Source organism: Pteronotus mesoamericanus, unplaced genomic scaffold, assembly GCF_021234165.1.
Source record: "Pteronotus mesoamericanus isolate MK-2021 breed Mesoamerican mustached bat unplaced genomic scaffold, CSHL_Meso_final contig_27, whole genome shotgun sequence".
Taxonomy (NCBI): domain Eukaryota; kingdom Metazoa; phylum Chordata; class Mammalia; order Chiroptera; family Mormoopidae; genus Pteronotus; species Pteronotus mesoamericanus.
In genome coordinates this window covers 7,558,416-7,585,886 of record NW_026555115.1, presented here as the reverse complement: position 1 = coordinate 7,585,886, position 27,471 = coordinate 7,558,416, and the positions used below count along the sequence as shown (strand labels likewise).

The 27,471-nt window shown below is 40.2% G+C and overlaps 1 protein-coding gene across 1 annotated transcript in view; it reads right to left on the bottom strand.

The window, feature by feature from the left end:
• Window positions 1-1,835: 1,835 nt before the first annotated feature.
• CFAP221 (cilia and flagella associated protein 221) overlaps window positions 1,836-27,471 on the bottom strand; it is a 105,691-nt gene continuing 80,055 nt past the window's right edge. The window contains exons 19-23 of the mRNA XM_054574940.1: window positions 23,741-23,899; window positions 22,325-22,416; window positions 9,366-9,458; window positions 7,099-7,194; window positions 1,836-1,944 (exon numbers count right to left, since the gene is read on the bottom strand). Of these exons, the coding sequence (XP_054430915.1) occupies window positions 1,836-1,944; window positions 7,099-7,194; window positions 9,366-9,458; window positions 22,325-22,416; window positions 23,741-23,899 (549 nt within the window). The remainder of the gene's footprint in view (window positions 1,945-7,098; window positions 7,195-9,365; window positions 9,459-22,324; window positions 22,417-23,740; window positions 23,900-27,471) is intronic.

Sequence of the window (27,471 nt, the reverse complement as noted above, 5' to 3'; positions counted from 1 at the left end):
CTTTTTTTTTTTTTGGCAGATTAGCAAAAAGTATATTTTTTGTTGTGCCACAGAATTTTAGTAGTTAGTTTGTGTGTGCCATGAGATGAGAAAGTTTGAAATTTGCTGTCTTATGCTGATAATGCAGGACAAATTTGTAGCTTAAAAAAAGAGGAGTAGGATGATGACGATGAGGAGGAGGAGGAGGAGGCAGAGAAAAAGAACACACAGGGTCTGCTGTGAGTGACTCTTGAAAGAAGACTGGTGTGTTTTGGCAGTGGCAGGTAGTGTTCCTGTCTCCAGGTGCCCCTCTTGCTGAACATAGCTGACTGGCTCTAAGTTCTGGGTGCCTAAGAAAACCCCTTCCTGCTTCTTCCCAGGCCTCAAAGTCACACAGGCCTTCTGAGTCTTTACCAGCCTAGGGAATCACCTGGCTTCCAGTACCCTTGGGTTTCTCTACTGGGGAGAAGTTATATAGGCTCTTTCTGGGGAGGGTGTGAGGACTGAAGGAGCAGTCCCTTTACAGGTCAGCAGAGGGCCTGGCACATGTTAGGTCCCAAGGAAAACGAACTGTTCTAGTTGGTTGGAAAGACTGCTTCATGCCTCACACACAGCTCCCTGGTTAAATACTGCCTCTATCTCATTCATACATTATCTCTAAAAAGACCATTAGGTGTTGAGTAGAGTTGCCAGATTCAGTTAAACATGAGTTTCGGATAAACAATGAATTACTTTTTTAGTGTAATATGTCCCAAATAGTACATATGCTCCTGGGACACACTTAAACTAATCATTATTTGTTGTATAACTGAAATTTAATTTTAACTGGGCACTGTTTTATCTTGCAAACCTAGTTTTGAGGAGTGGCAACTGGGCTCTGCCTCCCATTGCTGGCATCTCCTTCTGCCTTCCCAGGACATTTCCCATAGGTACTTGGTGCATAGCCGAGTGATAAAAACTTTTGTTGCACATGGGCTGTGATGGTCTCGGTCTTGGTCTTGGTTTTGTGTTGGAAAAACAAACCCCAGAAAAATGTCAGAATCAATAAGTTAATGAAGATCCCTTTCAAAACTGTATGTATAGTCTAATATCAGCAGTTTAAATGTATGTATAAAGATAATAGAGGGAATACATTCAAATATATTTCGATAGTTAATGTGTTGTTACAACGCAGCCCAAGTGCTATCAGCCTCAGTAGCTCATGCAAGTGAATGAAGCTACGTTAACAAACACAAAGGTCTACTTTTCACTGATATATTTAAATGAACTCTTGGCCCTGTGGCCACAATCTGTCCCAGGAGTTTCTGAGAGTTCCCAGAGAGATATTTTTCCAGTTGCTCCAAACCAGTCTGCAAGCTCTAGTTGCCCCACAGTGCCCCCTGCCATTTCTAATCCCCCCTTGCTAGTGTCCGCCTTCGCATACTACTGGGGGAGCCAGTGTCCTCACCAAGGCTGATGCCTCCAGAAATGGCTGCCAAAGTCCAAGTCAGTGATGCTCAGGGGTGAGGGGGCTGGTTCCATGAAGAGGTGGGGCAGGGCCCCCTCCCACACCCTTGCTCCCTCTGGTCCTTGGGCAGCACCCCTCCAAGACTCTCAGCCCCTGGCTCTTAGTCTTCCAGCACAGAGGTTCACGCCATGCTTGTGTCGGGATGAAATCTCACACCAAGAAACTTAAAACACTGCCATCATACTAATGACATTTTTTTAAATTATAACTTAAAAATATATATATATTATCTACATTTCATTTTTTTTCTTCTAGAAACTTTAATTCCAAAAATGGCTGGAACATAAATGGACACTAAGGACCACAGAGACCTACAGAAAGCAAATAAGAGGAACTGACCTACTGATTTTTATTCTAGAATCAGGTATGGGTTGAGAGCTTTGGTCCGCAGATTCTTCATCTCCTCCAGCACCTTTTCTCCTGCCTTTTCCATTGGTTGTGCTTGGTCTCTTACCTCTCTAAATATCCAGAAAACCAAACAAGGATACATCAGGACTTCATAAAACGCTTTAGTCACCCACCAATGCCCTCACTGAAGGTTTTAGCAGTTGTTTTACACACACACACACACACACACACACACACACACACACACACACGATATTAGTGGTAATTTCGTTACCAGAGAAAACACTTGGCTAAGTGATTCAAACCTGGCTTCTATCTTAGCTGCACCAGTTTCTAAGCATGGCCAAATTATCTAAACTTTCAGTTTCCCTTTCCAGATGTAGAAATGGTGGTAATTCCCATCTGCCAGTGCTATTGCAAAGGTGAAATGAGATTATTCATAGACATCCTAGCATGATGTCTTCTAAATATTCAGTTGGCTATAGTTGATTCCTCATGGTTTAATCTACTTCATGAGAAAAGTAGACACACAATATCTCTGACTCTAATGAAGGCCGCAGAAGGGTGAGAATCAAGAGGGACGGATAAATACCTGGACGAGTAGTGGCTGAGTGGAGCCCAGACCTTTGCTGGGTGTGGCAAGGGGTTGCTGGGTAGAACTTTCTCATTAAGTGAGAGGAAATAATGAGTGCATTTGGTTCAAAGGACAGATATCTAAAGATTGTGAGCTCAGCCATATGACCTGCTGAGAGGAACACATTATAAAATCAAGTGATTCTGGCCCTGGCTGGTGAAGCTCAGTTGATTGGAACATTTTTCTGTGGACCAAAAGATCGTTAAGTTCGGTTCCTGGTCAGGGCACATACCCAGGTGGTGGGTTTCAGACCCAGTCAGGGTGTGTACAAGAAGGCAACCAATCAATGTTTCTCTTTTTCCCTCAAGGCATTGGAAAAAAAGGTACTTGGGTGAAGATAAAATTTAAAAAAAAATTCAAGTGATTCTGAAACATTTTCTAAAAAGGGTGAAATATAAAGTTCTGCAAATACCTGGTAATTTTGAAAAAGCAGAAGTACCTGAAAATGGAGAATTAAAATGTTCCCTAATACATATAAAAATATGAACAATAAAATGGCAATAAATACATATCTATCAACAATTGAATCTGAAAAACAAAATAAACTAACAAGCAGAACAGAAACAGACTCATAGATACAGAGAACATTTAGACAGTGGCCAGATGGGAGGGGGCCGGGTGAAATGGTAAAAGGATTAAGAAGTACAAATTGCTATTTACAGAATAGTCATGGGTATGTAAAGTACAGCATAGGGGATACAATCAATAATGTTCTGATAACTATGTATGCTGTCAGAAGGGTACAAGATTTATCGAGATGATCACTTAATAACTTATATAATGTGTAATCACTGGGCTATATATATGAAACATATAATATCATATGTCAACTCTAATTGAAAATAAAAATGATTAAATGGCAAAAAAAATTTGCACCATTTTATGGAATCAACTATAAATATACAGGTCATGTCTCCTTTTAAAGATATTAATGATTGAATGATATTGTGAAAATCAAAGGAGTATTGAATGATGTGTCAGCAACTTTGGTTACTCTCACAGTTTCTTGGATGTTTTACGTGATTCCCTTAGTGGGTCGTGAGAGAGCTGAGATCACCACCAGGGTCGTAAAGAATCTTTCAGGTTAATCTCAGCCATCAAGGGAGAGCAGATGGTTCTTTGCACCCACAAATATATTATTTGCCAGAAACTAAATAGACAGCAGTTTTCATGGAGAAAGTAAACACCACTGATGTGTTCCTTTGTTCCGTCCCTGTCTGTCCAAGCTCTGGTTTTGTGTGTGCCTGATAGTGAATACTCTCTGTCAGCTTCTGGCTGAGGCTAAGGAGATAAGGAAAAGGCACAGGTAAGGACAGAGAATACAAAACTGAGCATTGGATAATACTGATAGAGGCTGAAGAGAATTTCTGAACCAAAGCAACTTTTGAAAATCATCTATGGGATATCAAATTGTTGGAATACTAGTCAGCCAATAAAATGATAATTATGTTGATGATTTTGACACATGAAAAAATGTAAATAAAATAACTGCAAAATATGTGAATTCAAAATGCATGGTTATTTGTACTAAAAATATGTGAAATGTATGTGTATTTTGAAGAAATTGGAAACTAATTTGGTGTGTAAAAAACGTTTAGAGTTTATTGTGAATTTATTTTGTTAGGTAAATTATCTGAAATACATTTAAAAAAGAAAAAGAGATATACCACTTTGGGTGAATATATAAAGTAATAACTTCTATTTCATTGAATAGTAATATGATGATCCAGGGGCATTCAATATTAGTTCTGTCAGATGAAAAACCATGCTGAAGAGCAAGTGAGCCCAGAGGTATTGGATAGCACCTTGCTCATGGGACAACCCCTTCTATATCCAGGGTAACTTTTGAAATAAAAAAAAGAAGTTTTTATTTAAAACTCCTAGTCAACTGTTTGATACCTGAAACAAAATGCAATGCAAAGGGCATCTCTTTGTTGGGGTGTAAGAGGTTTTGTGTGCTATGTAGTATAACATGATATTTTATAGTTAATTAACTGATCAAAACAGATGTTCACTGAAATTCTGTTTATAATTTTTATTTCCTAAATTTTCTTTTACCAGCTGCTGCTAAGCTATTTTCTGAGCAGTGCTGGGTGCTGTAGGCCTCTAAATCAATCACAGACACACCAAAGGGACCCCAGACTATTCTAAGACACATGGCATTCCCTTAGAAAAAGGTAGAGCCTCCCAAAAATCCCCAAAGAAAGTTAGAAGACAAACTGAGAAATTTGCAACACATATAAGAAAGGGTAATTATCCTTACTATATGAGGGACTGTTAAAAATAACTAAGAAAAATGTAAAGATTTCCTATAAAATAGACAAAACAGGCTCTTCTTAAAGAAGAAAAACAACTGATAAGCAAAAGATTTTATTATCACTTGAAAAAAAAGAAGTTAAAATTAAAGCAATAAGATGGTCATTTAAATATCTATCACATTGGCAAAGAAGGAAAAAAATGATGTATTTTGTTTAGTGCATTTGAATGTGGGCAGTCCTGACCTCTGCTCATAGGGGGTATGTTGATGTACTTTCTGCATGGCATTTACACAATATATATTAAAACTACAATGCATACTGATCTAGCATGTAGATTTCTAGGAATTTATCTTAAGGAAACAGTCTGATAAGTTTGCAAGAAATTATGGCACAAAGATGTTTATTGAAGCACTACTGGTAACAGCAAAACATTGAAAAGAATTTACATGACCATTAGAAGAGGGTCGGTTAACTAAATTATGGTACATCTACCAGTGAAATATAATGATGTATACCTGTATTTATAAATATGTTTATGATATATTGCAAACTAAAAGTGTAGAAAACAATATGAATAAGATGATTGAATTTTGTTAAAATATACAGGGTCTGGCAGAAGCAATGCCATTGAGTGTGGTTGGTAGGGTACGTGAATGTCTTGTATGAGATGGACGGCAATTTGAACACTGCTTAAAATGTCGTATGGTGTGCTTGAGTGTGATATTGTTATGTTACAGAACATGCTTATGATTTTGTAATATAAGGTTTGGTATAGATTACTAGATCATAAAAAAGGGGCAATATTTGTGCTGGACCCTGTATATTAGGTCTGTCTGGAAAAAGTCCAGCCATTGTTAATATAACAAGATTGGTTTGTGTGACATCAGTGTAACCTGGCAGCCAAAGAGAGTGGATTGGAATGCACATGCATAAACAATGACAACTTCACTGTACTAGTTAGTGGGGGCGGTAGGTGCCATTGAATAAGCATGTGTATTGTGTGGCCATTGCATTCAAAATGACTGAGCAAGCAGAGCTATGAATCTGCATCAAATTTTGTGTTAAGCTTGAACATTTCTCCATAGAAACTATTCTGATGATTCAGAAGGCCACAGCTATGGGCAACTGGTGATTGGTAGCTTCATCATGGCAAAACTTGCCCACTCAAGCATAAGGTCTCATGCAGAATTTTCTGGCGAAACATCAAATCACCCAGATAACTTAGCTCCCTACAGCCCAGATTTGGCGCCCTGCAACTTCTGTCTTTTCCCAAAACTACAATCACCTTTGAAAGGGAAGAAATTTCAGACTGTTGATGAGATTCAGGAAAGTATGACGGGGCAGCTGATGGTGATTGGAACTGTGTGAGGTCCCAAGGTGCCTACTTTGAAGGGGACTGAGGCGTCATTGTCCTATGTACAATGTTTCTTGTATCTTGTATCTCCTTCAATAAATGTCTCTTTGTCATAGTATATGGCTGTATACTTTCTGGACAGGTCTTGTTCATATATATATGTATGTACATTCATTAACTTAAATAAATAAATATTTGGCAGACCATGCATCAAAATGTACAATTTACTGCCTCTAGGTGGTAGGGTTATTGTTTTTATTTTATTCCTTATATTTTTCTGTATTTTTTATTTTTAATAATAAAAAATCATTTTTTTAAAATAAAAATAATTTTTAGTGTTATACCTGGAATTTCAAACTTATAAACCATATGAATTATATGTGGTTATTTTTGTTATAAAAGTATTCAACGAAAGCAGTTTCTTTAGGGATGATGATGATGTTTTCTTAGCTAGTTGGCCCCTAATGTAGGGGCAAAGGGAGAAATTATCATTTGCCGAGAATCTAGTTCACATCAAGCAACTAGCTAGTTGTCTTCACATTTGTGTTTCATTTAATCCTCACAACCACCTGTGAAAGAGAGTTTATTTTCTGCATGTTACAAACGAGGAAACTGACACCCAGTCACTGAAGATAAGTAACTTGCCTGGGAGATCAAACATGTAATAAATGGTGGAGTTGGGATCTAGCCACAGGTCTCATTTGGCTCCAGTGCCTGGGTTCTTCAAACTGAATGAAATGAATTCAGCTATCAATAAGAAGCAAACACATCTCTGAATTTAAATGATAAGCAACTGGAAAAATTGGATTCAGTTTTTAAGGACTTGCTTGCCAACTATATTTAAGGGAATGCAGTTCTGCCTAAAATAAAATACACATGTAAATATCAAAAGCATAAGAAAATTCTCTCTCTTGAAACCTGAGATATTTATATTCAGACAACATGGCAGTTCTGTGCTTTGTGTCAGACAAATTTTATCCAAGGCTACTTCTTACTAGGCATAAAAGCATCCACGTACTTCTCTTTTTTGGTGTCCTTGTGGTCCAACATAGGAAATTCCATTTCAATCATTTCTGGAGTCAACATAACTTCTACATTCTGTTCATAGAGCTCACTGAAAAAGAATAAGATGTATAGATCTAACAGTTTTTCCTCCCCAAAATAGAGAAATACTGTGATTATTTCGGAGTTATGCAATTCTTCTGTCCTTCAACATTAGTTCCAACAAGGGACTGTTAGCTGTGTTGAGTCCATGTTAAGAGAAGCATAAGGCTGATAAATTGCTTTCTACCAACAAATGACAATAGGAGTAATTACTTATAACCACAGAATAGAAAGTAATTTCTAAAGCTGGGTTACAGAATTCATATTCTTTTCAAGTACACATGGAACATTGATCAATGTTGACCATATTCTGGAATATAAAGAAAGCCTGAATGATTTCAAGAGTACACTCTTTGGCCACAGTGGAATCTGAATAGATATGAACCACAAAGAAGATAACTAAAAAAATCCACAGCTGTTTGGAAAATTAAACAGTATGTTTCTAAATAATCTATAGGTGAAAAAAATTAAAAGTATCAAGCTTATTTTTATCTTGTGGCCTGCTATTCCCTAGACTGGGATAGCTTTTTCTGTTAAGGGTTTACAGGTCATATGGTCTCTTGAATAAATACTCAATTCTGCTGTTGTAGTATGTTATGTATGAAAGGAATCAGAAAATACATAAATAAAGGAGTGTGGTTATACTACAATAAGACTATTTGCAAAAATGAGTGGCAATCCAGATTTGGCCGTGGGCCATAGTTTGCCGAGCTCTGCACTAGAGTTTTGCAGTTTGACGATTATAGTTTGGTCACTGCACATATCAGCTGGAGCAGAGTAGAGAGAAAGAGTGTGAAGGATATACACTCACTCCTTTAAGGATTCTGGCTTCAAGTAGAGTATCTCACATCTGCTCACATTCCTTTGGCAAGGGCTTAGTCAAATGGATTAATTAACTGCAAGGGAGGCTGGAAATATAGCCCCTAGTTTCAACAACCCTACCGCTTTTGAAGAAGAGGAGAATGCATTTTTTGGCAGCAGCCGTCTCCACCACACTTGGTTAAAGAGAAATTCTTCCAAGATGGACAAAGGCAACAAAGTTCTCAAAGTTTGGAATTACAAACAGGAGCCCTATTGAGCAGTGATACATGAATAGAGGTGGGCCTAGCAAGTTTCTGTTAAGGAAAGTGCCTGTGAAAACTGCAGAATTTGTTCCAGTCCCATAATAATGAAAGCTAATAGCTCCTAAGCAGTTGTTATATGAATCACTGTGCTGGTGGCTTTACAAACATGATCTTCCCATTAATAGTTTCCTTACCTCTAAGGTAGGGAATATAATAATAAGACCTCATTGTGGAAATTCAATGAGATTGCCTGCAAACCGCCGTGCCGGATCCATATTGAGTGCTCAGCCAATATAGGTTAGTATAATTACCATCCTTATCATCAGCATCATCATCTCCTTTAACTCTAACACCACCTTATGATGTAAGTACTACTATTCTCATTTCAAATATGAGGCAACTAAGTCACAATAGTCTTCACATTAGTGGTGAATGTGTTTTGGTTTGCTGAGTGGCTCCCCAGAGGCCCTGCTAGACAGGACTTCTTCCTCTGAACTGCAAGCAACTGTGTACCACCCGGCCCTGGCTGCAGCCTTCTCAGGGATGTCCCCATGCAGTGGTTTGAATGGAAGACTCCAACCTTTCTGTTCAGAGTTGGATTCTTGCTTTAAATGTTCAGGGAACTGGATATATGTCTCAGATATTTAGGATTTCACTAATTGGTTATTTACAAGTAAGAATGTTTAAGTGGGCATGGTGATAAGAGATTCACGGACATGTTTTCATTAGTGTTGGGTGCTTATCAGTAAAATGAAATTTAAGTGCGTTGGTTTGGGGCCTATGTTTCCTTATGCCTCTCCAAGTCCTACCCATTTTCCAAGGACTGATCCAAGCCTACATGACCAATGAAACCTTCTAAATCCACTTAGCACTGCCGTTACTCTCCCCTCCTTTGAACTCTTGGAGCACCTATGGATCAGCAGATTTGAGACCTCAGAGACTATGTACTTCCTACCATGAATTTAGCATCTTATCTACCTAAGGGTATGGCTGGGTGTTAGCCTTTCATCATGTGGGTTTCAAGCTCAGGCACTGTATACTCTTTTGAACTGTCTCATAGAAACCAGCTTATTTTTGGAAAACAGACTACATCAGAGACTAAAGGTAAAAGTTGTACCGTTCGACTGTTTCCAATCTGTCGTCTTCTGGTAAGGTGTTAAGAATGGCAGGGACATTTATAGGAAGCATAGTTGAATTGAGGGAATCACAGCTGTGGAAAAATCACACAAGCAGCCAAAGATAAATGATTGCATTAAGAGTCCTGAGATCTTTGTATAATATTTTAAGGCACTTTCATTTTACCCCTGCTGAGGCCTTTCCATTATGTCCCCCTTCACTCCTGACATTCACTTACATCTCCCTAGAGGCAAAGGCAGAGAGTGTGGCAGGCAGCAGTCAAATCCAAGAGAATGTTGATAAATAAGGCATTTTCCAGGGTTTAGAAACAGAATTTTGTATGAAAAAGAAGGGAAAGTAAGAAAAATACATATATCCTACTTAGTGTTCTAAAGAGAAACAAAGGATAGACAAGTTAGAAGACCAAGCTGGTTACCACAAAAGTGGGAGGGAGAAAGGAGGAAGCAACACATCTCTGAGTGCCTTTCACGTATTTCTGAGTTTGGAAAGCACGTCAATGTTCTGCATACCAAGACATAACATTACATCAATAAGAAAGGAAAGCAAAAAAAAACCCAACTGAATGCAAAGTGAAACCAAGACTATTTCACATGAATTCCGTAACCACAATGAGGGAATGAAAGAGGAAGAAAGGGAAGAAAATAAAAAGAAAAGAAAGAAAGGAAAAAAGGAAGGTGGGAAGGAAAGTAATCCAAGTAATTTATAAACACAGTTATTGGCTATATATTTCCAGTTTTGAAAAAGATGGGGTAAGGGAAAACTACAAATAAATCTGAACTCTATTATGCTTGCTTATTAAAATGGTTATAGGTGCAGTAATTCTGAAACTATTTCAGATGTACTGTAAAATTGAGTGACTAAATAGTTAGGAGCCAGGATTTTCACAGTGAAAGAAGGAACATGCAAATATGGAATAGAGGAAGCAAGCAATCTATGGATTAGGACTGCAATTACAAGCATTGATGCGAATGCATGATTTCTGAAATATATACTGTACAAGTATGTATTTATGTGTATATGTACATATGTGCACACTATATGTGCATATGCGTTTTGGTATGAACATGTATATATGCATGTATGTGTATGTGTGTATATATAGTTATATATATTTCCCTACACACCCTGGCTTATCTGCTGAGAAGGCCAAGAAACAGCACCCACTCCCCCCAGTGAAAATGCGTATATGGAACACCCAGATTTTGGTCTTTATATCATTCCTCACGAAAAGGAATCTGTCTCCACCATCCAGAGATTAGTCTACGATTGACTTTTTGACAAAGAATGCAGGTGCTAATTGACAACCCCTCTGAAACCTTGGAGGGCACAGACAAGGGGGAATCTTGCCCAAAAGAGGGACACAAGAGCTGAAAGCCTGGACTACTTTCCAGAAAGAGGTTGGTCAGGGAAGATGGAAAGACAGCAACCAAGTGCTTTTAAAATTTTTTTTTTGAATTTTTAAATATATTTTATTGATTATGCTATTACAGTTGTCCCATTTCTTTTCTGCCCTTTATTATTCCACTCCACCCTGCACCCCCCACCATCCACCAGTATTCCTTCCTCCCTTAGTTCATGTCCATGGGTCATACATATAACTATGGCTTCTCCATTTCCTATACTATTCTTAACCTCCTCCTGTCTATTTTATACCTATCATTTATGTTTCTTATTCCCTGTACCTTTCCCCCATTCTACCTCCACCTCCTTACAGATGCTGATAACCCTCCCTGTGATCTCCATTTCTGTGATTCTGTTCCTGTTCTAGTTGTTTGCTTCGTTTGTTTTTGTTTTTGCTTTTAGGTTCAGTTGTTGATATTTGTGAGTTTGTTGTCATTTTACCATTCATAGTTTTGTCATCTTCTTTTTCGTAGATAAGTCCCTTTAACATTTCATACAATAAGGGTTTGGTGATGATGAACTCCTTTAACTTGACTTTATCTGGGGAGCACTTTATCTTTCCTTCCATTCTAAATGACAGCTTTGCTGGATGGAATAATCTTGGAATAGGTCCTTGCCTTTCATGACTTTGAGCACTTCTTGCCAGCCCCTTCTTGCCTGAAAGGTTTCTTTGGAGAAATCAGCTGACAGTCTTACGGGAACTCCTTTGTAGGTAACTGTTTCCTTTTCTCTTGCTGCTTTTAAGAATCTCTCCTTATCTTTAATCTGCATAATGTAATTATATTGTGCTTTGGTGTGTGCTTCCTTGGGTACAACTTCTTTGGGACTCTCTTCAGCTTCCTGGACTTCCTGGGAGTCTACTTTCTTTGCCAGACTGGGGAAGTTCTCCTTCACTATTTGTTCAAATAAGTTTTTAATTTTTATTTATTTATTTATTTCAAATACATTTGTCCCTGCCTTCCCCCCACCACTTTCCCTGCCCCCTTCCCCCTTCTCCCTCCCTCAATCTTTCCCCACTTTGGCTTTGTCCATGAGTTCTTGCTATATGTTCCTTGACTTGCCCCTTCCCTTCCTTTTCCCCCGCACACCCCTCCCTCCTTCCCTCTTGTCTCTGTTGGTTTCTTTTCCTTTCAGTGTTGCTGGTCTTATTTTCCTTGCATCTTTGTATTGTTGGTTAGGTTCCGCTTATAGGTGAGATCATGGTATTTGTCTTTCGCCCCCTGGCTTATTTCACTTAGCATAATGCTCTCTAGTTCCATCCATGCTCTCACGAAGTTTAGTAGTTCTTTTTTCCTTCTGCTGCGTAGTATTCCATTGTGTAAAAGTACCATAGTTTTTTGATCCAGTCATCTACTGATGGTCATTTAGGTTGCTTCCAACACTTGGCTATTGTAAATTGTGCTGCTATGAACATTGGGGTGCATAGGTTCTTTTGAATTGGCGTTTTCGGATTCTTAGGGTATAGTCCTAGCAGGGAAATCACTGGATCAAAAGGCAGTTCCATTTTCAGCTGTTTGAGGAAATTCCACACTGCTTTCCACAGTGGATGCACCAGTCTGCATGCCCACCAACAGTGTACTAGGGTTCCCTTTTCTCCACAGCCTCGCCAGCACCTGTTGTATGTTGATCTGTTTATGATGGCCATTCTGACTGGTGTGAGGTGGTACCTCATGGTGGTTTTGATCTGCATTTCTCTGATGGCTAGTGATGCTGAGCATCCTTTTGAATGTCTCTGGCCTCTATGTATCTCTTCTTTGGAAAAGCGTCTGCCCAGGTCCTTTGCCCATTTTTTGATTGGATCGTTTGTCTTCTTGGAGTGGAGTCCAGTGAGTTCTTTATATATTTTGTAGATCAAACCTCTATCTGATGTATTATTAGTAAATATATTTTCCCATAAGATTGGCTCCCTTTTCATTTTGCTGATGTTTTCTTTTGCCGTGCAGAAGCTTCTTATTTTGATGAGGTCCCACTTGTTTATTCTTTCCTTTATGTCCCTTGCTTTAGGAGACATTTCGGTGAAAAAATTGCTGCATGGGATATCTGAGAGTTTCCTGCCAATGTTCTCCTCTAGGACTTTTATGCTGTTGCGACTTATATTTAAGTCTTTTATCCATCTTGAGTTTATTTTTGTGTATGGTGTCAGCTGATGATCCAATTTCAATTTTTTGCATGTAGCCGTCCAGCTCTCCCAACAGCATTTGTTGAAGAGGCTATTATTACTCCACTTTATGCATCTGCCCCTTTTGTCAAATATTAGTTGCCCATATAGACCTGGGCTTATTTTTGATCTTTCTATTCTGTTCCACTGATCTATGTGTCTGTTCTTGTGCCAGTACCAGATTGTTTTGAGTATAGTGGCTTTGTAGTATAGTTTGATGTCCAGTATTGTGATCCCTCCCACTTTCTTTTTCTTTTTCAAAATTGCTGTGGCTATTTGGGGTCATTTATGGTTCCATATAAATTTTTGAAATGTCTGTTCTATTTCTGTGAAATATGTCATTGGTATCTTAATGGAGATTGCATTGAATCTATAAATTGCTTTGGGTAGTATGGACATTTTGATGATATTAATTCTTCCAATCCATGAGCACGGTATATGCTTCCATTTATTTGTGTCTTCCTTAATTTCTTTCTTCAAAGTTGTATAGTTTTCTGCATACAGGTCTTTTACCTCCTTGGTTAAATTTATTCCTAGGTACTTTATTTTTCTTCTTGCTATAGCGAATGGTTTTTTTTTTTTTCTTTCTGATTTCTTCTTCTTCTATTTCATTGCTGGTGTATAAAAATGCCTTTGATTTCTGAATATTGACTTTGTATCTTGCTGTTTTGCCAAATTCACTTATTAGGTTGAGGAGTTTTTTGGTGGAGTCTACAGGGTTTTCTATGTACACTATCATGTTATCTGCAAACAAGGATAGTTTTACTTCCTCCTTTCCTATTTGGATGCCTTTTATTTCTTCTTCTTGTCTGGGCGCTGTGGCTAGGACTTCCAATACTGTGAGGAATAGAAGTGGTGGAAGCGGACATCCTTGTCGTGTTCCTGATCTTAGTGGGAAAGTTTTAGTTTTTGCCCGTTGAGAATGATGTTGGCTATAGGTTTTTCATATATGGCCTTTATTGCGTTGAGGAATGCCCCATTTATTCCCATTTTGCTGAGTGCTTTGATCATAAATGGGTGCTATACCTTATCAAATACTTTTCCTGCATCTCTCAAGATGATCATGTGGTTTTTGTCTTTCCTTTTGTTTACGTGATGTATTATGTTTATTGATATGCATATATTGAACCATCCTTGCATTCCTGGGATGAATCCCACTTGATCATGGTGGATAATCTTTTTAATGTACTGGTGGATACAGTTTGCCAATATTCTGTTGAGGATTTTAGCATCTATGTTCATCAGTGAAATTGGCCTGTGGTTTTCTTTCTTTGTAGGGTCTATATCTGGATTTGGGATTAGGGTGATGCTGGCCTCATAAAAAGAGTTTGGGAGTCTTCCCTCTTCTTGGATTTTTTGGAATAGTGTGAGAAGGACAGGGGTTAGCTCTTCCTTAAATGTTTTGTAAAATTCTCCTGTGAAACCATCTGGCCCTGGGCTTTTGTGTGCTGGGAGTTTCTTGATTACTGCTTTCATTTCCCCAGCTGTTATCGGTCTGTTCAAGCTTCTGCATCTTCATTCAGTGTAGGAAGATTACACTTTTCTAAAAATTTGTCCATTTCATCAAGGTGTTCAAATTTCTTGGCATGTAATTGTTCATAGTAGTTTCTGACAATCCTTTGTATTTCTGTGGTATCAGTTGTTACTTCTCCTCTTTCATTTCTGATATTATTTATTTGGGTCCTCTCCCTTTTTTTCTTGATGAGTCTGTTTAAAGGCTTGTCGATTTTGGTTCTCTTTTCAAAGAACCAGCTCCTGGATTGGTTGATCCTTTGAATTGTTGTTTTCATCTCTATGTCATTCAGTTCTGCTCTAATCTTGACTATTTCCTTCCTTCTACTTGCTCTGGGATTTATTTGTTGTTGTTTCTCCAGTTTTTGAAGTTGTAGTGTTAGGTCTTTTATTTGAAATGTGTCTTATCTTTTTTAGGTAGGGCCTGTATTGCTATGAATTTCCCTCCCAGGACTGGCTTTGCTGTGTCCCATAGGTTTTGGACTGTTGTCTGTTCATTTTCATTTGCTTCCAGAAATTTTTTGATTTCTTCTCTTATCTCATTATTGACCCATTCATTGTTTAATAGTCTACTGTTCAGTCTCCATGAGTTTGCAAGTTTCTGAAGTTTCTCTTTGAGGTTAATTTCCAGTTTGAAGCCCTTGTGGTCCAAGAAAATGCTTGGTATTATTTCAGTTTTCCTGAATTTGCTGAGGCTTGCTTTGTGTCCTATTATGGGGTCTATCTTTGAAAAAGTTCAATGCGCATTTGAAAAGAATGTATATTTTTCTTCTTTGGGATGTAAGGTTCTATATATGATAGTTAAGTCCATTTGATTTAGCATCATTCAGCTCAACAATATCCTTGTTGATGTTTTGTTTGGAAGAATCCGTCTATTTTTGACAGTGGGGAGTTAAAATCTCCTACTATCAGTGAGTTGCTGTCTCTATCTTTTTTGAAGTCATCCAAGATGTTTCTTATATATTTGGGTGGTCCTATGTTGGGTGCATATAAGTTTACAATGTTTATGTCCTCTTGATGGATTCTTCCTTTAAGTATTATGAAGTGTCCCTCTGGGTCTCTTTTTATGGCCTTTGGTTTGAAATATATTTTGTCTAAGTATTGCTACCCCTGCTTTCTTTTCTTGACCATTTGCTGGAATATTTTTTTCCATCCCTTTACTTTCAATCTGTGTAGGTCTTTTGTTCTGAGGTGGGTCTCTTGTAGGCAGCATGTGTGTGGGTTATGTTTTATTATCCATTCACCTATCCTGTGTCTTTTGATTGGGGCATTTAATACACTTACATTGAGAGTTATTTTGATAGAAATCTATTTATTTTTTCTCTTTGTACCTGTGTTTTTCTTTCTCACTCTTTTTCTTCATATTCTTAAACCAGTCCCTTTAGCGTATCTTGTAGTGCCGGTTTGGTGGAGACATACTCTTTTAGCCTTCTTTTGTCTGGGAAACTCCTTATTTCCCCTTCTATTTAATTGAGAGCCTTGCTGGGTAGAGCAGCCTTGTTTGTAGGTCTTTGCCTTTCATGACTTGGAATATTTCTTGCCATTCCCTTCTTGCGTGTAGCATTTCTGTTGAGAAGTCAGCTGCTAGCCGTATTGGGACTCCTTGGTATGATATTACCTGTTTCTCCCTTGCTGCCTGTAGGATTCTTTCTTTGTCTTTGATACTTGCCATTTTAATGATGATTTGTCCTGGAGTAGGCCTCCTTGGGTTCCTTTTGAATGGGACCCTTTGTGCTTCCTGGACTTGTGTGACTTTTTCTCTCCTCCAATAGGGAATTTTCAATCATTACTTTTTCAAAGAGGTTCTCTATCCCTTGTTCCTCTTCTTGTCCTTCTGGTATCCCTATTATGCATATATTATTGCATTTCAGGTTGTCCTGCATTTCCTTAAATGTCTCTTCATTGTTTTTGAGTCTTTTCTCCATTTCTTGTTCTTTCTGGACACTTTTTTCTACCTTGTCCTCCAGCTCGCTGATTCGATCCTCTGCTTCATCTAGTCTGCTTTTGATTTTTTCTACTGTGTTCTTCAATTCAGAAATGGTATTTTTCATATCTTCTTGTCTCTTCTTGATAGTTTCTATGTCCTTTCCAGGTTGAGATAGTTTGCCGTAAATTCCTGATAGTTTCTCTGCAGTTTATCATAGTTATCTTTGAGCTGGCTGAGCTCATTGAGGTTCCTTAGAGCCATTGTTTTGAATTCAATATCTGATAGTTCCCCTGCCTCTAGTTCATTTAGTTCTCACTGTGGCGATTTCTCGTTTACCCTCATTTGGGGGGAACTTCTTTTTCTTCCCATTATTTGTGGGATTCCTTTTTTATTTTGGCTTCTGCTTCAATTGATCTGTCTAGATTTCCTGATTTTGTGGATTAAACTTCTATGGTAGTAGGCTGGTCTTTTTGTTTATTTATTTTTTCTTTTCTTTTCTCTCTGGGTTTGCCTCTGATGATGTCAGTTGTTGACCCTGTCTGACCTTGGGCCATTTGTTTGAGCCTTCTAGGAATCTACTTTCTGTGTCTCTCTCCTGCAATTGTCAATTGGTCACTCTGTCCTTATCTGTCAGGCTTAGGCGCCACAGGGTGAAGCAAGGCCTCCTGATGGCAGGACTATTGTGTCCTTATAGGCTGCTGTCACTTAGGGGAGAAATCCCTCGGAGCAAGATGGAGAAAGTGGACTGGGCAAGGAGTCAGCACCAGGATCCCCCCGCTCCCCGCTACTCCCTTAGTTCTCTCCCCAACGCTTCCACTTCCAGTCTCTCCTCAAGAATCTCTAGGCATCTCTGTGTCCACTTTAGGTGGGGGTCTACTATTTCTGTAGGCAGCTTTGCACTCAGCACCAAGGCCCGCATGCAACTCCTGTCCAGGCTGGGCTGTCCTGAAGGTAGGGCTATTATTTCCTTTCCCACTGCTGCCTCCTTTGGGGCGTGGCCTGCCTGTGCAAAATGGAGACTACAGAAAGGGGAAGGAGTCAGCTCTGGGACACCCCGGTTATTCCTTCAGTTCTTTCCCCAACACATCTGTCTCCAGCCTCTCCTCAAAGGTCTGTAGGCAGTTATGTCCCCTTCAGCCAGGAATCCTCTATTTCTTCCAGCCACTCTGCACTCAGCACCCCAGCCCACATCTGTGCAAACTGTGCACGGAGCACGCAGAAAGCAAGTTTATTTATTCCCTAATGCCTGAGTGAGATGGTAGCTGCAGAGTGGGAGGTGAGTTATTACTGGGGCTCTGCTGGCCACCGTCTCAGTTCTCTTCACAAAGTTTTCCTCACCAATCTTCCCTCAGGCATGAGCCCACTCTCTTGCGCCTCTACCCCGAGATCAAGGAAGGTGACTGTCACTGCAAATTTTTGCGTTGGCCCTTTAAATATCTCTTTGCATCCCCACTCACTTGTCTCTGGCAGAGAGCACCCCTAAGCTTTTCGGTGTTGCGTTTTGTCTGTTTTTCTGGTTTCAGCTGCTGTAGTCTAGGGGTCCCTGTTTATGATTCAGACCCTGTTCTTCTCAGGGGGATCCAACTGGCCGTTTCAATGTCCCTCTGGTGCTGGTGCCCGTGGACACCCAGCCCACCCTCTCGAGCCTCCACCGTACTTCTCACCCGTTCGAATGTGTGAAAGTTGATTCCACTATCTGTCCGAGGCTCCAAGGCTCCTCTCCCTCTATCGTTCCGTTGTTTTCCAGGTGATTTCTTCACTATTTAGTCACAATTCCAGTTTGGTCTTGGGCGGAGGTCAGCGCGACTCCCATTCACTCCTCTGCCATCTTCCCCCTCCCAGAGTTTTCAATTTCTTGCTCTTCCTCTTCTCCTTCTGGCACCCTTATGATTCAGATGTTGGAATGTTTAAAGTGGTCCCAGAGGTTCCTAAGCCTCTCCTCATTTTTTTGAATTCTTGTTTCTTCATTCTGTTCTGGTTGAATGTTTATCTCTTTCTCCTGTTCCAAATTGTTGATTTGAGTCCCGGTTTCCTTTCCTTCACTGTTGGTTCCCTGTATATTTTTCTTTATTTCACTTTGCATAGCTTTCACTTTTTCCTCTATTTTGGGACCATATTCAACCATTTCTGTGAGCACCCTGATTACCAGTGTTTTGAACTGGGCATCTGATAAATTGGCTATCTCCTCATCACTTAGTTCTATTTTTGGCGCTTTGACCTGTTCTTTTATTTGGGCCATATTTTTTTTTTGTCTCAGCATGCCTGTTATGTTGTAAGGGGTGGCGCCTTAGGTGTTCTCCAGGGAGGAGCAACCCGCTTGGCTGTGTTGTGGCACTGTATGCGGAGGAGGGGTCAGAGAGGGAACAATGCCGCTGGCCTGGCTCTTGGCTGGCTTTCAGTCACTTTCTTTGCTACTCACAAGCAAATTGGGCCTTTCTGGTGCCGATTCCCAGGTGGGTGGGTTTGTGTACATTCTAGGACCCTGTGGATCTCTCCAACAAACTTTCCTGTGAGACTCTGCATTATTCCCGCTGCTGCATTCCCTACAGATTTTTACAGCCAGAGGTTTTGAAGCTTTATTTCCCCATGCTGGAACTCTAGGTTGCTGTGGTCTGTCTCACCCCTCTATTGTTCCTCCCAGTTTTTCCACACGCAAATGTGGGACCGTTGGGTTCACCAGCCACCACTTTGCCGTGAGTCCTCTCTGCCCCGCCTTTCCTACCAGTCTGGATGAATATTTCTTTGTTAACTCCTTGGTTGTTGGACTTCCAAACAGTTCTATTTTCTTACAGTTCTGGTTATTTTTTGTTTTTAAATTTGTTCTTGTTCTTTTTTGGTTGTGCAAGGAGGCAAAGCGTATCTACCTATGCCTCCATCTTGGCCAGAAGTCTAAAAGACTTCCAAAGAGAACCTGTCTCCACCATCCAGAGATTGTGTACTGATTTATGACTTCTTGACAAAGAATGAAGGTGCTAATTGACCACCCCCCTGTAACCTTGGAGGGCGCAGGCAAGGGGGAGTCTTGTCCAGAAAGGGGCACAGGAGCTGAAAGCCTTGACTATGGTCCAGAAACAGGCTGGTCAGGGAAGAGGGAATGGTAACAACCAAGTGTTTTTTTGAGACAAAAACTTATCCAATTTTAAATTCTGAAACCATGTGTTTCTTATTTTTTTGAACGTAGTATGTTCTTCTGAAACTGAAATAGTGGCAACAGTAGATGGTGGCTGGCTGTTTTGTTTTGCTTGTTAGTTTTAATGACTTACTTGGCAAACTCTAGTAGTACCAAATCAATCTCAAAATTCTGGCCATTTCACCCATCTATAAAATCCAAAGTAGGCACTACTGGATTAGGTAACTCCTCAGGTGCTGTCGACTCTCAGATTTTATGAAAATCCTAGAGACTCATAAATTCTCTCTAAATTTATTAAAGGGTAAAGAAACCAAGTGAACTGTTTTGATTATTATGAATACAAAAATGACCTACAATAAATAAGCATTGCATAACTATATCACATGGTTTAACAACAAATAGTTAACTCTCAGGGGAAAAAGATACAAGGGAAACAACTCATAAGTAATAGGTAATTTATTCAAGCAAAAATGATTGCAAAGTTGAAGTATAATTAATGGATTTGTAAAACTTAAGATATGCCATTATTATTTTATAACTCCTTTTAGTAATAAAAACATGCTCTAGAATCTTACATTATGAAAATCAATGATAAGGAAATACAAAATCCTCTCTTGATTTTATACTCTGTTATACAATTACAATTTATTTTGAAGCAAACTGGCCCAACAGAGCACTCAGACTCAGAGGCTGAAAGTGACAACTCATAGTCAAGGAGTTTTCTTTAATTCATGTAGAATTCATCTTTAATTCATGGTTAATTCAAGCCCAAGGTAGGTGTATTCTGACTGCTTTTTGAAAGAGCAGCCTTAGGAGATTTTTCCAAGGATGTTGCTTTGGGGAAAAAAATAAGAGGATTTTCCCCCCCTTAATTCTGGAGACCTGGGCATGGGGACAGGTGGCGGATGCGGGCAGTCTCCACCTCTCACCATTCCTCATTTTGCTCAGTCTGCTGACACTGCCCCATCACCAGCCATGTTTACGGGTTATATGGGTCAGTTTTGAAGTGTCCTCACCCCACAGCAAAATGAGGGTGTGTCAAGGTGGTGGCAGACTATCGCCATCTGGTGGCAACAGAGAGATTGCAAAGTTTAATAGGTGGGAATGAAGGGTAGAAGAACAGGAAGAGTCACTGAAGATGGTGTTAGATGCTTCGCTTCATCATTTTACTTTAATCCTTACAACAGTGGGGTGAGGATGCCATCCCAATTCCTGTTTTACAGGTGGGGAAATTATTGTGCAAAAGGCCTCAGTAATAAGTAACTTGCCCAAGGACATTGAGCTGGTGACACAGCTAGCAAGTAATGGAGGCAGGTCTCCCAGACGCTGAAGCAACATTCCATAGTGCCACTATTTCACCCCAATTCTGGAAATTTCAGGTTTTTAGAGATATGCTAAAATTAAGAACAAAGATGCTTAGTTTATGTTGAGATGGCAGTAGGGTGGATGAGGTAAGAATAAACTTCTAGGAAAGGAACTAATGTTTTTGAGCTCTTACCATGTCCCAAATCCTATGTTTGGTCTCATGTTAATCTCTAGGCAAAGAAGAGTAGTTGAGAAGCACTAAAGAAATAACCCAAAAGGGATAACATGTGGGAAAGCCTCTGAAAGCAAGGCTGGATTTTGCTTAATTCAGGAAAAGTTTTTCAGTCAGCAAAGATGGAAGAAGTAAATAAAGTGTTCTGGAGTCATAAATTGGATTTCAACTATCTCCTCAAATACTTGAGTGGAGAGGGGTAGATGGGTAGTATGCATGGGGTCACTGCACATTGGTAAACTCTCCTCCTCCTATTAAAGGAAAATGTCAAGGCTGAGGAGGGTCTTCCCAACAAGTCCAATCCCCTTATCTCTAGACAAGAGGGCTGGGCTCAGAGGTGGCAGAAGAGCGTGGCTGAGGTTATGCAGCTCCTGGAAGCAGTGTGGCATTCTGCTGAGGAAGGGGAACTTGACTTTCTCCCAAGAGGATCCAGGACACACTTGTGGGTATGCAAGAGAAAAGGTGACCTGCTGATCTTGGATGGTGGCAGAACTTGGGTTTCCTGACCACCCTTGGGGCCATTGACAGGGCTCTGTCACCTTAGGGTGACTCATTCTGAGTCAAGGATTTGAACATAAAGTGATAACAATCATTTTGAGATTCCAGTTAAATTTGCTCACTGATAACTTATTTAACTATGATTATAAGGACAATGAACTAAAGAAGCAAATTCAAGGGTTCTAAAGTGGGTTATTGATCAGGCGAAGTCCTAAAGAAAGGCATCAGTCTCCTCATTTGAAATTTTAGGGCTTTGAAGAGGTGTTATATCAGCAAATTATATAAAAGATGGTTACATTTATTCCTTCTTTAGTCCAGCAATATTCTCTTCTACCCATCCTGTTTTTAGAGCTGAGCAATAGGCTAAATGTGGAGCTGAGCTATATTTCTATGTGCTGAAAACCGTGGGACCTTGCTGTGGTTGTCTCTCAGGCTGTGGCATGAGAGAGAAGCGGATCCTTTGGAATTGGACATGGACAGTGTAGAAGGGCCATCTTGGCAATTTTAAAATGTGACAATCTGATCATGAATATTTCAGCTGAATTATGTGGATTGGTTGTCCACTTTTATTGAAATATGGCCAATTAGCCACCTGTGACATTAATTATTTTTAAAGTGTATCTTAAGACCAATTCCAAATATGAGTATCAGTTATATGCCATCATAATTCTGTGACTAGCAAACTTCCCTCATGCAGAAAAAGCATAATCTGACATCTGATTGGCATTTCACTTTCTGGGGTCACAGCTTCTGTGAGACAAACAAGCTGTGCTTACCTCTGTGTCATCTCCATCGTGGCGGTCTCGGGCAGAGATGAGAGTACCAGGGACTGGAACTTCTTCCAAAGCATCACTCCGGGTATAATGTCCTGGAACGAAAGCCAGTCCAAGGATACTACATGTAAAGGGACAGTTTAATGAGGTGAATCTAGGAAGGGCTTCCATTTAATTCAGTTCACTATTGTTCACTCTTAATAGTTTAGCTCTAAAATTTATAATTTCATTTAGTTCGATTGAATTTTTTGTGAAGCTAAAAGACAACTGCTTCAGCAAAAGGCATTAAACAATGCAACACAGAATTAAAGTAGGGCCAAAATAACTTTTTCCTTCCCCCTGAGGTGTTAGACACATAAGGAGCAGGCCCTTGTGAGGGAGGGTAGATTTGGCCTTACAATCTGTTTCATTATTGTGAATGTGGTGCTAATGCCACAGTCAGTATGCATGGGAACTCCGGCACGATCACCAGCGTCCGGGCTGAGTGCAGGGAGTGTCCCAGGGATTGCAGGAAATGAGTTTGTAGAGGCAGGCTAGTCATGAAGGGCCTGTGGGCCAAGCTAATGAGATTGGAGCTGCTCCCAGGGGCAGCAGGACCACTGAGAGTTTTCAAACTGGAAAACAACATGATTGATGGCTGCCTATTGAAGGAAGATTCCTAGAGAGGGCTGACTGCACAGTGGTGGCCATGTAGATTGAGTAGCATGTTGTCTGAGGCAGACTGGTGGAATCTAGTGATGGTTAGTTACGGGAATAAGGGAAAGGCAAGGATCAAGGATCATGTGGGCCATTGCACAAATCACAGAACAAAAAGGAAGGGCAGCAGGAGGAGCCATTTGAGGTGTGACTGGTAGTAGCAGGGCATAGATAATGACCTGAGTTACAGATTTATTGAGTTTGGAGGTCCTGAGGCCAACACCCAAGAGATACTACTGGATATTCAGGTCAGGTTGGTTATCAAGGAGAAGAAGGAATTCTTAGGAGCATCTCCATTATTGTGCATTTGCCGTATCAACACCTTGTCCATTCTGATGTTTCTACACTTTTTGAGGACAAAGAAAGTGGAGGCATGAGGTTATGCCTGCCATGTGACTGTTTTTACAGGGTTGAAATAGGAATAAAATGAATGTGAGGTGTAATCTTCAAGGGAAAAAGTGAATAAGAATGTTGAAAAAGGGCAACTTGCAACCTGAGAGGTGGGTGCAGACAGGACAAGAGTGGTGTTGAGCCTCCCACCTGCACCGTGGCAGGGCTGGCGGTACGAGAGTGCACACAGCCATCATTGTTACCATTCTTGTCCTGCAGCTGTGGCTGCAAACCTTCTTTGTCTCAATTCCAGCTGTGACCCTCCATCCTTGTTCTCTGCCCTTCCCTGTAGACTTGGATCAGCTCTGCCAGTGAGCCTGGAAATGGCATTACCGTGTGATGGAGAAACTGTTTTTGGGTGAGAGGAATGCTGGACCCACTGTGGGACTCTTTAGTGAATTTGTACTTGGGGTGAGAGCACAGATGATAATCTATCAAGGTTTCTGCATAGGTCAGAGGGTGCATCACAGCAAATAATCCAGGGCTGGGATTCTGCAGAAAGGAGAGAGGAAAAAAAAAGATTCTCATTTGTTTACTAGTCTCGAAGTCTGGCAGAAGACAGGTGTCAGCTAATGCTCTCCATGGCTCACCAGAGCACTCACACTCTGGTTCCATGTCAGCAACCTGGGAAAGAGAAGCAGTGTCTTAAATGTCATAGTTACTCATAAATGCCACTCTTCTGGCTTAAGGGCTTTATTACCTCCCACAAAGATTTCCTAAACCCACATGGAAATAAGTACAACTGAAATCACAGATTAAAATGGATTATAGTATTTGTTTCTTAATTTGATGAGTTAGGGGGATTTATTAAATAAGCAAACTAGTTTTAAAAAGCAAGTAAGCTTCTGGTTTCGAAAACAAAAGTAGCTTTTCAAAAACCTACTTCAAAAAGACGACAAAGAAGAGGATGACATTTACTAATCAGGAAATGTCAACATTTAACATTGTTTTGGTGATGTTTTTAATTGAGGAAGTCTCCATTTGGATGTAGTATCTGGTTTTAAGGAAGATCCTGTTTTTTTTTTTTTTTAAATTAGTTTTCCAGTAAAACTAATGGAGGCACAGAGCAATTATATCAAAATATGAGAATATAGAGCCTTTTAATGTTCCTTCTAAGATTTGTTCAACAAAAACTCAATTCTTGTCCCAAACAACAAGAAAGATTTTGCCCCTTCACAGTTGTTTAATTTCATATGTTTAAGAATTACAAGACTGAGATTTTGTTCTATTTGTATAATTTTAAAAAACAATTAAAAAAAAAACTCCACATGGCTTATAGAAACCCAATCTCATTGCCAAGAAACAAATGTCTCCCACAGCTTAAGGGAAGTGCATCTAGACCACAGAGGCATAGAGGTAAGGGGTGGGAGAGCCTAGTGTGGGGTTGGTACTAAAAGTTCCAGCCAAGAGCACTGAGAAGACTAAGCCAATGGTGCAGAGAGGCTGACTTGCCGCTAGGACCAGGGAGAAAGATGGGGAGAGGGCTCCTGCCTGTACTCATGGACATAAAGGAAGGGGGAAGACAGGGAGGGTATGATGCCCACTGAGGGAGTCCGCAGTGGCCACAGGAGTGCAGAAACAAGCAAACACTTCCAAGAGCAGTGAGGGAAGATTTAGAGCACATACATGTTTTTTACAATAGCAAGTTCTCTTCCAGTTCCTCAAAATGCTGCATGGGGTCAGGGCAGAGACAGAAGAGAAGGCAAACATTGGGTTTCACCCTCTGCAGCTCAAAGGAAGACCCCTTACTCAGATAAGGGTTAGAGGGTTGTGAGGGAGCAAAGTGAAAGGTGGGGGCCCTGGCAAGTCAAAGCAGGGGAGCCTGAGACTATAGAGAAAGGTGGCTGAAGAGGAAGGAGAGCAGGAGAACGGTAGGTGGAGAAGTGGAAGACATTTCCCATTCCAATGCCTGTCACCTTAAATAACCCAGAGTACAAGAGAGTTATGGAAGGAGAACCAAAGGACAGGAGACAGAGCGAGCTCTGCACCCTGGGCTGACCAGGTCCTTGGAACCTGATTACAGGGATGTCCGAAAATAGGGAGAGGAGAACCTTGGCCTCTTCTAGCCAGGAAAGGAGGGTAGCAGGCAGGACTGAAGAACGGGAAAAGGACCCCAGCTCCATCTCATGGGTAAGGGGAGTGACTGGAGTGTAAGAATCTGAAAACTGCTGACTCCTATTGCCAGAGTCACCTCTGTGGTGACAAAAGGTCAGTCAGAACAACACCTGAGAAGGGACCCCAGAGGGAACTGGGGCAGGAGTGACAGAGACCCCAGCTGATCAGGAGGCGGTATGATGGAGGAGAGGGCTGGCCACACCCTGTGTGGGTGCTGATGGGGGTGCAAAGTACCAGGGAGGGGACATTAGCTGTGTGCCCTTCAGGAAGGTTTCCCACACTGGTTCATTGAGGGCATGGGAGAGATTGCTATGTGGCCAACTCTCTTGATCTGCCTTAGGCCGAATGTAATGAGTGAAATATTTTTAAAATGATAATACCACTGTCTTTAATAGCTGTCACACTTCAGATCTTCTTGGGTGGCCATGATCACCAGAGTAAGTAATCTGAGAGGTTGCCCCATTTTAATATTAATTTTCTGCAAAGTAATGCATATATGAGGTGGTGGCAATAAATCACTTAGGCTGGACAGATTTGAGAGGAAAAGCAACAGGGATCCTGCAGCTCCTTCCCGTAGCCAGGCCCACATCCCAGAGGCTGTTTCTTTCCATTATCTGTTTCTTTTTTGAATTTTTTTTGCCTCTGATGGCCAATACTCTAACTGAAAACATTATGCTTATTCTTCAATTTCTTGGTTATCAACATCAGATAGCAGCTATTGATTCATTACTGTGCATGATAAGGATTTGCTCATACATACAAATGCTCCTTACAAACTCTTTTGAATTTAGAAAATGACATTATTATTTTTAGTTCTGCTGCTGGTTATCTTTGCAACTTGAAATGATATGCTTATACCCCTATTTCTTGTTTCCTCATCTTTAGTTATTTCAACTCCCCCTCTGGTGAAATAAAAACATCCCCATCCCCATACTCTCCTGTACCTTTTCTCCTCTCTTTCGCGATTTTACTTTTGTATTATTAAGATTGTTTACATTCACATTCTGGAACAACACCCAGGACCTTCATGCTTTGTTCATTGGTTGTCTCTGAATGCTGAAAAGTAGTAAATAGCATTCATTTTTGTCAAAACTGTGTAAATACACTTTTCTGCCAGGCCAAATAAAGGTTTTTTGGTGAAGGTTCAATGCAATGACCTGTGATGGAGAAGAGTTTTAGCATCTAGGCCAAGCAGATTCTATGCATTTTCCATCAACTTCTAAAAATCACACCAAATTTTAGTTGGGTTTCCTAACTGGAATACATATAGCTCTGGATGGTGTGGTTCAGTGGACTGAGCAAAAGCTTGCAAACTGAAAGATCAGGGCACATGCCTGGGCTGCCCGCCAGGGCCCCAGCTCGAGGCATGCGAGAAGCACCAACTAGTTGATGTTTCTCACACACTGATGTCTCTCTCCTCCTCTTTCTCCCTCTCTTCCTCTCTGTCTAAAAAAGTAAATAAATAAAATCTGTTAAAAAAAGGAATACATATAGAATTTTAGTTGATCTTCCCTCCCCCACCCTAAGTTTATAATGGCCTTTTCTTTTGCTTGAATGATGTACCTCTATAAAAGTTTGTTTCCAACCTCCGACTGCACTGGCAGTGTGAGTGAGGAGTCTCCCTTTTCCTTGACACCTCTCTCCCAGACAGAGCCCTTTGCCTTCTCTTGGCTTAATGACAGAAATCATTTTAAGACTGCACTATAATGTTTTACTGGTTGTAACTGGTATTTCTATCCTTTTATTTTTGTTTTCTTTCTTGGGATTTTTAAATTCTTTCTTTGATAGCTACATTGATGTAAAATTGATAAACAATAAACTGCACATATTAAAAGTATATAATTTGATCTGTTTTCACATATTTGAAAAAACATCGCTCCCTTAAAAATAATGAATATATGTGATTTCCAAACATTTTATAAGTCTGTGATTTATCTCTACATTTTCTT